Source organism: Theropithecus gelada, chromosome 13, assembly GCF_003255815.1.
Source record: "Theropithecus gelada isolate Dixy chromosome 13, Tgel_1.0, whole genome shotgun sequence".
Taxonomy (NCBI): domain Eukaryota; kingdom Metazoa; phylum Chordata; class Mammalia; order Primates; family Cercopithecidae; genus Theropithecus; species Theropithecus gelada.
The window spans coordinates 84733703-84745745 of record NC_037681.1 but is presented as its reverse complement, the minus strand read 5'-3'; the positions used below and the strand labels follow the sequence as shown (position 1 = coordinate 84745745).

The window sequence follows — 12043 nt, the reverse complement described above, 5'->3', positions numbered from 1 at the left end:
GGTTGAAAATTCTTTTCTTTAAGAATGTTGAATATTGGCCCCCACTCTCTTTTGGCTTGTAGAGTTTCTGCCGAGAGATCTGCTGTTAGTGTGATGGGCTTCCCTTTGTGGGTAACCCGACCTTTCTCTCTGGCTGCCCTTAACATTTTTTCCTTCGTTTCAACTTTGGTGAATCTGACAATTACGTGTCTTGGAGTTGCTCTTCTTGAGGAGTATCTTTGTGACATACTCTTTATTTCCTGAATTTGAATGTTGGCCTGCCTTACTAGATTGGGGAAGTTCTCCTGGATGATATTCTGCAGAGTGTTTTCCAACTTGGTTCCATTTTACCTGTCACTTTCAGGCACTCCAATCAGATGTAGATTTGGTCTTTTCACATAATCCCATACTTCTTGGAGGCACTGTTCATTTCTTTTTACTCTTTTTTCTCTACACTTCTCTTCTCGCTTCATTTCATTCATTTGATCTTCAATCGCTGATACTCTTTCTTCCAGTTGATCAAGTCGGTTACTGAAGCTTGTGCATTTGTCACGTAGTTCTCGTGTTATGGTTTTCATCTCTATCAGTTCTTTTAAGGTCTTCTCTGCATTGATTATTCTAGTTATCCATTCATCCATTCTTTTTTCAAGGTTTTTAGTTTCTTTACACTGGTTACATAGTTCCTCCTTTAGCTCTGAGAAGTTTGATTGACTGAAGCCTTCTTCTCTCAACTCGTCAAAGTCATTCTCCATCCAGCTTTGTTCTGTTGCTGGCGATGGGCTGCATTCCTTTGGAGTGGGAGATGTACTCTGATTTTTTGAATTTCCAGCTTTTCTGCACAGCTTTTTCCCCATCTTTGTGGTTTTATCTGCCTTTGGTCTTTGATGATGGTGATGTACTGATGGGGTTTTGGTGTAGGTGTCCTTTCTGTTTGTTAGTTTTCCTTCTAACAGTCAAGACCCTCAGCTGTAGGTCTGTTGGAGTTTGCTTGAGGTCCACTCCAGACCCTGTTTGCCTGGGTATCAGCAGCGGAGGCTGCAGAAGATAGAATATTGCTGAACCGCGAGTGTTGCTGTCTGATTCTTGCTCTGGAAGCTTTGTCTTAGGGGTGTATCCCGCCGTGTGAGGTGTGAGGTGTCGGTCTGCACCTAGTGGGGGATGTCTCCCAGTTTGGCTACTCAGGGGTCAGGGACCCGCTTGAGCAGGCAGTCTGTCCCTTCTCAGATCTCAGCCTCCCTGCTGGGAGATCCACTGCTCTCTTCAAAGTTTTCAGACAGGGGCATTTACCTCTGCCAAGGTTTCTGCTGCTTTTTGTTTAGCTATGCCCTGTCCCCAGAGGAGGAGTCTACAGAGACAGGCCGGCCTCCTTGAGCTGTGATGGACTCCACCCAATACGAGCTTCCCAGCAGCTTTGATTACCTACTTAAACCTCAGCAATGGCGGCGCCCCTCCCCTAGCCTTGCTGCCGCCTTGCAGTTAGATCTCAGACTGCTGTGCTAGCAATGAGGGAGGCTCCATGGGCATGGGACCCTGTGGGCCAGGTGTGGGATATAATCTCCTGGTGTGCCGTTTCCTAAGACCCTTGGTAAATCGCAGTATTAGGGTGGGAGTTACCCGATTTTCCAGATGTTGTGTGTCTCAATTTCCCTTGGCTAGGAAAAGGAATTGCCTTCCCCCTTGCGCTTCCCAGGTGAGGTAATGCCTCGCCCTGCTTCAGCTCTTGCTGGTCAGGCTGCACCCGCGGACCAGCGCCAAGTGTCCGACACACCCCAGTGAGATGAACCCGGTACCTCAGTTGAAAATGTAGAAATCACCCATCTTCTGTATCGCTCATGCTGGGATCTGGAGGCTGGAGCTGTTCCTATTTGGCCATCTTGGGCGCGCCCCCCCTAATTTTGTATTTTTAGTAGAGACAGGGTTTCTACATGTTGGTCAGGCTGGTCTCAAACTCCCAACCTCAAGTGATCCGTCTGCCTCGACCTCCCAAAGTGCTGGGATTACAGGCGTGAACCACTGCACCCAGCCTATGTTTTGTATTGTTTTAAATATTGTTCTTGCTAGGATGAGTGATTTTCTGTTAAAACTAGATATTTTCATATTATGTTCCTAGACTCTGGATATTATCTAAACCTTCTGTTTCCACTGGCTTTTATTGACATTGCTTTGGCAAGGTCATAGGGGGTGCCTCATTACTTCCAGGCGGATGTAGAAGTCAGGGGTCCCTACTCAGCCTCTACTGACGCCTCAGGAAGAGGATCCTTCTTGTTTTTGGTGAGTGGGGGGTAGAAGTCTAGCTGACACCACGGGGATAGGTGTTGGGGCATGCCCAGCCATCAGGGTGAAAATCCTGGCTCCCTACTTGGCCGACTTTGACATTGCCCCAGTAGGGCATTGGAGCTCCTCACTATGGTTTATGAGCTGGAAGTCAAGGCTCCTCACTTAGCTTTCGTTGGTGTGGGTGGTGGTGGGACAAAACTGTTTACTGGGTTTGGCTAGAGTGGAGCAGTTACTGTCAAAAGTTTTCCGTCTTGCCAGGCTGTCCCTTTCTTGTTTCTTTGGCTAGGGAGAGCAAGCTTTTGTTGTGGCTTTGTCCGTGCCAGTTGGCATTTCCAGGTTGCTGCCTTCTTTAGCTCCAAGTCTGGGATATATTAGGCAAAAAGAAAACCCAGAGAATTTACACCACCGTGTCATTCCATGGGTCCTGAGGTCCCTTACTTAGTTTGCCTTCTCTCCACTTTTCACAGTCTTCTCATGTTCTATATATAAGGTCCAGGGTCTTTAGTTATCCTTAGCAGAAATGAAAGGGAAAAGTATTATCTGCTGTATGCTTCTATAAGTGGAAGTCTTCAAATTTGCCTTTTTGACTCATTTAAACAGTTTTGTAAAATGTATAATCATTATTGGGCAAAATGTCCCATAAAATGTATATACCATGTGATGCTTTGCATAATACTGTGTTCAAGAGGACTGCTGGAAAATAACATCTTTATTTAAACTGAAACGAATTGTTCACATTATTAATGAAAACTTTTCCCCTCTAGGAAATAATGCAAAAGGTGTCCCAAGGCTCCTGACCAGTGAACAAAGATTTGAGAAAGACAGCCAAGCTCATGTTTTCTCCTGATCAAGAAAATCATCCATCTAAAGCACCAGTAAAATATGGTGAACTCATTGTCTTAGGGTAAGGTTTCTCCATTTGATAAGACACACAGTTTAATAATATATGCTAACTTTGGCATCTAGGCTATAAGTACTTTTTTTTGGAATTGGTAATGTTACCAAATCAAGAAACACTTTTAATTCTCATATTCATGCTATTGTTTAAAAGCACTCAAATATGACATAAACTTTGTCTCACCCTTACCCGCAGAAAGGGCAAAGTTTCTTAAAGATGAAATGGAAGGTTCGGGCGTGGTGGCTCACGCCTGTAATCCCAGCACTTTGGGAGGCCAAGGCAGGCAGATTACCTGAGGCCAGGAATTCAAGACCAGCCTGGCCAACATGGTGAAACCCTGTCTCTACGCAAAACACAAAAATTATCCGGGCGTGGTGGCGCGTGCCTGTAATCCCAGCTACTTGGGAGGCTGAGGCAGGGGAATTGCTTGAACCCTGGAGGCAGAGGTTGCAGTGAGCTGAGATTGCGACACTGTACTCCAGCCTGGGCAACAGAGTGAGATTCTGTCTCACGAAAAAAAAAAAAAAAAAGATAAAAATGAAATGAAATGAAAATTGTATTTGTCCACTGTCACAGTCATTCCATTTGTCTTCCCTATCCCATGTTTTGTCTCAGCTGATTTTACCAAAAATTCCCTTTCCCTTGCCTGCTTTAAGTCATTTCATGTAGGTTAGTCTTCATTTATTCTTTTGCCTATCTAAGGTAGTTACTGCTTTGTGCTGTACATTTTGGTTAAAGGAGTTGTATATATGTATGGTGACAGCATAATGCCTCTGAAGCCCAGGACCTAGCTATGTCTTAGCTCCTAAAGTAATTTCATCCATGTAACTCACAGAAATAGAACCTGAAGATTGAGGAACAGATGATTCTGTTATTCCAAATTATTTCAATTTGTTCCACTTAAACTTGTCATAACTATCAAAGTGGAGACACAGTATTAGCCTTTCTTAACTAGAGATCTCAGAAACTAGAAAATTGCTCATTTTAGGCTGCGTGCAATGGTTCACACCTGTAATCCCAGCACTTTGGGAGGCCAAGGTGGGTGGATCACCTGATGTCAGGAGTTCGAGACCAGCCTGGCCAACATAGTGAAACCCCATCTTTACTAAAAATACAACAATTAACTGGGCATGGTAGTGCATGTCTGTAATCCCAGCTACTTGGGAGGCTGAGGCAGGAGAATCACTTGAACCCAGGAAGAGGAGGTTGCAGTGAGCCGAGCACTCCAACCTGGGCAACAGAGCGAGACTCTGTCTCGAAAAAAATAAGAAAAAAGAAAATTGCTAATTTTATTTTCCTCCTGCTGTTGCTCTGCTTTTGCCTAAAAAGCAACTCAAGATATTGCAGTATGTTTGAGAGTCAGGTTAAAGTGAGAATGTGTTGTTTCAGATGAGAGAGTTAGAGAAACTGGGGAAATCATATGGAGTTACTGAGCTTGACTAGATGTTAGGAATCTTAGAATCCAGTGCTTGTTCCAGCACTGCTAGCTGTGTGACCTTGGGCAAGTCACTGAACCATTTGGGCTTTGGTTTCCTCCTCTGTAAAAATGACAATTAGACAAGATCTTCTAAGGCCCTTTGAGACTTAAAATTCTTTTCTCAGAAACAAAACTTTAAAAGATGATAAATTTAGCATAGTAACTTCAGTATTAGAACTTCAAATCACATAGATTTTAATGGTATCAGTGACAAACAGCTCTTAACTACCAAAAACTTTTCCAGATTAAATTCTTCTAGCAGGAAATTTGAGAGTCATTTGAAGACTAGTTTAAAATTTAGCTTATGGTTTTAAACTGCCAGTCTTAGCCTATAGGTTCCTCAGTTAATCATTAGCAACAGTAATTGTCTCTGTCTGGTACTTGGTGTCCTAAAATGCAAATACTTTTTCTTCTCAACCCTCTAGAAGTGAAGCTAGACAAGGTTTCATGCTATTGCTACTTAGAAAAGAGCTTTGAACTACAGGAACGCAATGTGGGACTAAAGAGTGAGATCCAGAAGTGGGATGAGTCATGCAATTCAGGCGACAGTAGTTAAGGGACAGTGAGGAATTGACAGTGGGGCTGGTGGCAACACAAAGCCTAGAATAGCTAAAATAATTATTAGCTAAGGGACTGTACTTTGGACTTACAGCAAGGCTAGCAACATTACCAAGGGCTTTCTCCAATACAAAGTGTTTTATTTTTTTGTAAAGGGTCAGTGTAGTTTCTATATATGGCAGTCATTGAGTAAACTCGCTTCTCAGCTTTAAGACATTCTTCCTTGCCAGCCACAATTACAGGCCATTTTATAATCACTCTTCCTCCAACCTCAAAACTGTCCCTATTCCCTGCTTCATTTCCTCCTAGATTGACATATGGTAGATCATCAAACCAAAGATTTATCAGGGGGTGGGGGCAGGGGAGGTGGATAGTGAATGAGGAAAGATTATTATTAAGCTACTGCTCATGCCTCAATGAAGCAGTAAAGAATGACATAACCACATGACAAACATACTTAAATTCAAATTCTGGCTTTGCCTGTGTCACTTCAGAATATAATTCTTCTGAGTCTGTTTCCTAATGTGTAAAAATGGGGACAGTGATTTCAATCTGGTAGAATTTTTGCAAGGGTAGATTTAGTGAGGTAATGTGCATGGGATAACATTCAGTAGTGCCTGGTGTATAGTAAACACCAAATATTTTTATTTTGTTTTTAACTTTTTTCCATTGGTTTAGTACTTGCTTACCTTTAGGATGTACGTGTGTGTGTGTTTGTGTGTGTGTGTGTGTATGTGTACATGTTATAGAGAAATGTTCATAAGATCTGAAAAACAAAAGTATGTTTACTACTTAGCAAACATGTCTGTTGGACAAGTTCTGCTAATATAATGAGAGTGCATTTGTACATTCAGGTAGCTAAGACTTAACAAGTCTAAAAATTCCTTACTTCAAAAGTTCAGCTGTTTAAAGTGTTTGGTTCACAAATAAAGGAGATTGTGTTTTAAACAATACATACTATACTTTTTAAAGGTTGTATTAGCACATGCAAACAATTCACCTTAAAAAAAACAGAATGAGTCATAAGGAGTCAGACATGCCATTAATCAGCTCTTAATTATCTTCCGTAAAAGAGGGAAGGAGAAAAATAGAGATAACTTGAATCTTTGTATAATCCAAAAGGTTCTCTGTGACTTGGAATGAAGCCAGAAAAAGAATCTCATTTTGTTTCACACACTGGCACCTGGTATGGAGATCAACAGTTGCTCAAAGGAATTTTAAATAATTATAATGTGTTAATAGATAATTAATTGGGAATTGATTCTGCAAGGCATAGTCAAACATTTGTTTTATAATTGTGCAGTTCTTGCAAGAGATCACCTATACTTTTTTTCCCCCCATCAGGTATAATGGGTCTCTCCCAAATGGCGATAGAGGAAGGAGGAAAAGTAGATTTGCTTTGTTTAAAAGACCTAAGGCAAATGGGGTGAAGCCCAGCACTGTGCATATTGCTTGTACTCCTCAGGCTGCAAAGGTAAAAAAAAAAAAAAAAAAAAAAAAAAAAAGCTACATAAATTAACTTGGAGAAATTGAAAGACTTTTATGTGTTGTTTATATTCTCTAGCATTCCCCTCACATTTCTATTTCAGAAATTTCCTTTTGTTTGGATTGGAGAAGAGACTTTGGAGACATGGTATTTGAAAAGCTGCCATATGGAAGGGGAATTGGACTTTAAAAAAAAAAAAAAAAAGACAAACCAGGATCAGTGGGTGGAAATTAGAAGGAAATATTCTCTTTCCTTATTAAAAGAGGTGGGGTGGGGGACAGGGCTTTATCTAGTACCTGGAATTATGCAGCTGTCTGCCCTGAGAAGTGGAAAGTTCCCACTCTGTTACTAGAGGAGCCTCCCTGGGCTGGATGAAGAATGTGATGTATAATATGTGTATTCAGGTATTAGAAGCATATTTGGGTGAAGTAATTTTTAAACTAAGAGTCTTTACCTAAGATTCTGTGTATTGGTTGTATTCATTTTTGGTTTATAACTTCATATATTTTAGCATAGTACCTTGCACAAAGTAGACCTCAATAATTATTAAATTGAATCAAAGTTATGAAAGCAATATCCAACTGCATCTACAATATAACTTCTCAACCCCCAGCCTATTTCATGCTTCTAGCCCTGTCGTCTTCTTCTAACAAAATTTCCAGAAGCTGGACCACCATTTCAGCATACTTGGGCTTTTCCTAGAGCGACAGACAAGGAGGGGGAATTTCACATCTTTATATTTTCTGTGAATTTGCTTCCAATTTTATAACACAGACTTTATGTTATAAAGAATTTGATATTGTAATGAGCAAATAAGAAAAATTAGAGTTCTTTGAGTCCTGGAAGTACCTGTATCTTTAGCTAAGTAGCCCTAGAATGTACATTAATATTATACCATCTGAAGCATATCTTTATAAGTTAAAGAAACAAGAGACAGAAAAATTGGCATATGATGTGGTTTTAGGTCACAGCTTCAGTGTCTGAAGGTAATTGGCTTCTCAGCTTTGTTTTATATCCAGTTTGATTTGTGAAAGAATCCTTAGGCCTTGACTAGGACTCCTCTGTTACTATTTGGGAACCAGTTAGTGCAGAAAGGGGACAGTTTCTTTTTGCTCCTTTGGAGAGAAGGAATATGCTAAGCAGGTGGTGGAAGTAAACCTCAGATTGATTCAATCTGAGGAGCTTCTTACAGTATCTCCCCCAGGAGTGCTCTTGACATTTTGGGTGTGCCACTTTTTCATTGTTCAGGACTTTCCCACATACTACAGGACATTTAGGGGTCCTTCACCCACAAAATGCCATTTGAGCCTGCAAATCCTCATAACAGCCAAAAAATGCACAAAATATTTTCAGATGCCCCTTAGACAGCTAATACTACCTCTGGTTGAAAACCACTATAAGGGAAAATATTTCTAATCCCTACCTCTATAATACCATATTCTGTACTTTTCTTCCTATTTTACTCTGCCGTGCCCTCATGTTTTCATTGTTATCTCCTTTTCATCTTTCATCTTTACTAGGCAATAAGAATCTTAGGGATCAGATTGACCCTTGGCTGGATGTGATAGCTCACACCTGTAATCCCAGCACTTGAGAGACCAAGGTGGGCGGATCACTGGAGCTCAGGAGTTCGAGACCAGCCTGGGCAACATGGTGAAACTCTATCTTCACCAAACACACAAAAAATTAGCCAAGTGTGGTGGCATGCCCCAAAGTCCCAGCTCCTTGGCAGGCTGAAGTGGGAGGATCACTTGAGCCGGGGAGGCAGAGGCTGCAGTGAGCTGAGATCATGCCACTGCACTGTAGCCTGAGTGACACAGTGGGACCCTGTCTCAATTAAAAAAAAGAAAAAAGAAAAAAGATTGACTCTTTCCTCTTTAAATTTTGGAGGAATGTATTTGTGAGGTCATGACGAAAATTAAGCATTTAGTCTGGCAGTCATCTGGGATGAGTAGGTAAAACCCTGCGTTCTAGACCAGTGAGAACCAAACTTAACTAGACATGGTTTTTATTCTCAGTCTAACAGTAGGTTTAATAACTAACAAAGATTACAATCTCAAAGCACAAAAAAACCAATGTTTTAAAATCTCTTTAGCCACTAAGAATTAATTTTAAAATACTGAGTATTTCATTGAAAAGTCAGCTGTTTAACCAGTGGCACATGCCTGTTAGTCCCAGCTCCTTGGGAGGCAGAGGCAGGAAGATCACTTGAGCACAGGGTAAAGCTGTAGTGTGCCGTTTTCCTGCCTATAAATAGCCACTGCACTTCAGCCTCTGCAACATAGCGAAACCTGGTCTCTTAAAACGTGTGTGTGTGTGTGTGTGTGTGTGTGTGTGTGTGTGTGTGTGTGTGTGTTTAAAACCTGTAAAACAATTATATAGTATTTATGAATACCTAAATGTGTAGAAAGAAATATGTAAAACATGCATGTAAATGATCTACACTGCATTCTTGAGGTTGGATACCTCTGTGGAGAAAAGGGAATTGGGAGGGACATGTAGGCAGCCTCGATTGTATCTGTAGTTTAATTCCTTAAAAAAATCAGAAGCAGGCCAGGCACAGTGGCTCATGCCTGTAGTCCCAGCACTTTGGGAGGCCGAGGCGGGCGGATCATGAGGTCGGGAGTTCGAGACCAGCATGGCCAACATGGCAAAACTCCATCTCTACTAAAAATACAAAAATTAGCCGGGCATGGTGGCGTGCACCTTTAATCCCAGCTACTCAGGAGGCTGAGGCAGGAGAATCACTTGAACCTGGGAGGCGGAGGTTTCAGTGAGTTAGTGCCACTGCACTCCAGCCTAGGCAACAGAGCGAGACTCTGTCGCAAAAAAAAAAAAAAAAAAAAAAAAATCAGAAGCAAAAGTGGCAGTATTAAGCTTTGATAAAGCTGAGTCGTTAGTATGGTCTCTGTATATTTGGAAATAGTGTATTTCTGTATTCTGTTTGTAGATATTTGGAAATTTGACAGTCTTAAAGCTGTTGTTTTAAGGCTTTATCTATTACAGATTAGCTGCAAATTGAAACCAAGTAAAAGCTTATGATGCCAAACTTCTAATTAAGAAGGATTTTTTCATTCAGCTTCTTTGCTGTATATAATTATTCTCTTCTGTCTTTGTGTCTGTTTTCTTTTTATGCAGCCCATTTCTACTTCCTTTGTGTGATGACTAGATTTTTCCCCTTCTTTGATATTATCTTCAACTCATATACATAGAAAACACTTGAAAACAAAACTGAAAAGTTCTTTTTAGCAATGTTTTTAGTTTGAGATAAGTCAGAAATACAGTCATAAGCATTACATCCCTTTCCTTTGGTAATGTTTAATCATTCTATGAATGTTTCTTTTGTTTTTTAAAGAATTTTTTTCTTTTATCTCCTGGGACCAAATCCCAAATGCATTTTTCTGTATCTCACCCAGCATATGGCAAACATTTGTCATCTGTAGAGTCACAAAATGGTTAGAAAACCAGTTAACTTGGCTTGTGAGTGAACTTTATAGCTCTCTGAATTACTTCAAAAATAAGATTCCTCTTATTTTGCAAGATTTTGCATTTTCTTCTTATCAGAGTACTGTTGTTTTCTGTTTTTATGTGGGATTTGGTTTTGATTATTTTATAATTTAAAATACTTAATAAGGGAGTGTAGTGGTTTGATAAAAGAAAATTATGGGCCAGGCGCAGTGGTCCACGCCTGTAATCCTAGCACTTTGGGAGGCTGAGGCGGGCGGATTGCCTTAGCTCAGGAGTTCAAGACCAGCCTGGGCAACATGGTGAAATGCTGTCTCTACTAAAAATACAAAAATATTAGCCATGCATGGCAGTATGCACCTGTAGTCCCAGCTGCTTGGGAGGCTGAGGCAGGAGAATTGCTTGAACCCGGGAGGCGGAGGTTGCAGTGAACCGAGATCGCACCACTGCACTCCAGCCTAGGCGACAAAACAAGACTCCATCTTTGGGGGAAAAAAAAAAGAAAGAAAGAAAATTATGTTTTTACTCTGTAACTGCTTCTAAATATTCTTCAATGCCCCATTCAACCCAAGAAACTACTGTCACAACTGACAGGAGTTATTAACCTCTCTAAATTTCAGGGGGAAAATATATAAGTATGTCATGTATTTGATAAATAGTTTTCCCTTTTTTTAATGAAAAGATTATCTGATTGGATTGACCTGCCTACTAATTTTTGCTATTAACTTTTTCATTCTTAGGCAATAAGCAACAAGGACCAGCATAGCATATCATATACTTTATCTCGGGCCCAGACTGTGGTGGTTGAATATACTCATGACAGCAACACCGATATGTTTCAGGTATTATAACATCTAAAATTTTTTTTCTTAAAAGCAAAAAAGTTAAAAATCTATTGGTAAGTTTTGCTGAGATCAGATAAAGGATTATCATATATTTATATTGTATTTTATTAAAATTTGGATTGATTGCTAACCCTCATAAATAGAAGTCAGTCTAGCACAGTTGAGATAGGCTCCGGAATAAGAATTACTGGTAAATATTACATAGCCATTATATGCCTCAGTTTCCTTCTCTGTAAAGTGCAGATAATAGACTCTCCCCTATGACTGTTAAGAGGCTTAAATGATCTAGTACACGTAGAGTACTCAGCACTGTGCCAGGTACTTAGTAAAAACACTTAGTGAATAGTAGCTATTATCCAAAAAAGAAAACAATAAATATTCTGCACACATTTATGACTCTTTCTACCACTACCTCCCACCTTCCTCTCTAGGCAATAAACAATCCAGGCACTTGCTATTTTATTATCTATGTGAAATCAAACCTTTTTCTCAGCACATATTTGGTCAGTGCTACTCATGCAATAAAAGTATTTTTCTCTTACTTTTTGTACCAGTCCAGTGCTGATATTTTTGTAAACTGGTAGATTTTAGGACAGTCAATTCCAAAGATGTAAATAGAATCTTTGATCTTCTCCCTTAATATTGAGCTCTCCAAAGCTTAGCCTTTTATAAACAAACTTAAGTAGAACATAAATTATCTGATAATGTTGCTTTTATAATTATTGTCACATGGACTTTTCCATTTTTCTTTATTTTACAAGGCAAATAAAAGTGAAAAGGCCTGGAAATATATTTAATTTCAGTCAATAGTGAAATATTTCTTTGAAGTCACTCCCTCTGCTCAACCCTTTTAATGAGATGAGATACTGAATTTCTTTTCTCTAGTTAATATTAGAATGTGGGAATTTGTGTTTTCCTCTCTTTTACCAAAAATAAATTACATCTTTAATGAAGATTAATGTTTAAATCCAAGAAAAACCTAACACAAAGCTTTAGGATGGTTTTTCACATTTTGTTTCACTGACAAGCAGTGAAAATGAATGAGCTTAGCTTTTTTT

General features: G+C 39.8%; 1 protein-coding gene across 4 annotated transcripts in view; it reads left to right on the top strand.

Moving 5' to 3' along the window:
- Nucleotides 1–12043, top strand: part of PELI1 (pellino E3 ubiquitin protein ligase 1) — a 68867-nt gene that overhangs the window by 46979 nt on the left and 9845 nt on the right. For 2 of the 4 annotated variants that reach the window (XM_025354332.1, XM_025354333.1), the window contains 3 exons: nt 3021–3160; nt 6534–6663; nt 10881–10982. In XM_025354332.1, coding sequence (XP_025210117.1) covers nt 3090–3160; nt 6534–6663; nt 10881–10982 — 303 coding nt within the window. In that variant the 5' untranslated portion in view covers nt 3021–3089. The remainder of the gene's footprint in view (nt 1–3020; nt 3161–6533; nt 6664–10880; nt 10983–12043) is intronic. The other 2 variants (XM_025354334.1, XM_025354335.1) reach the window with 2 other exon arrangements.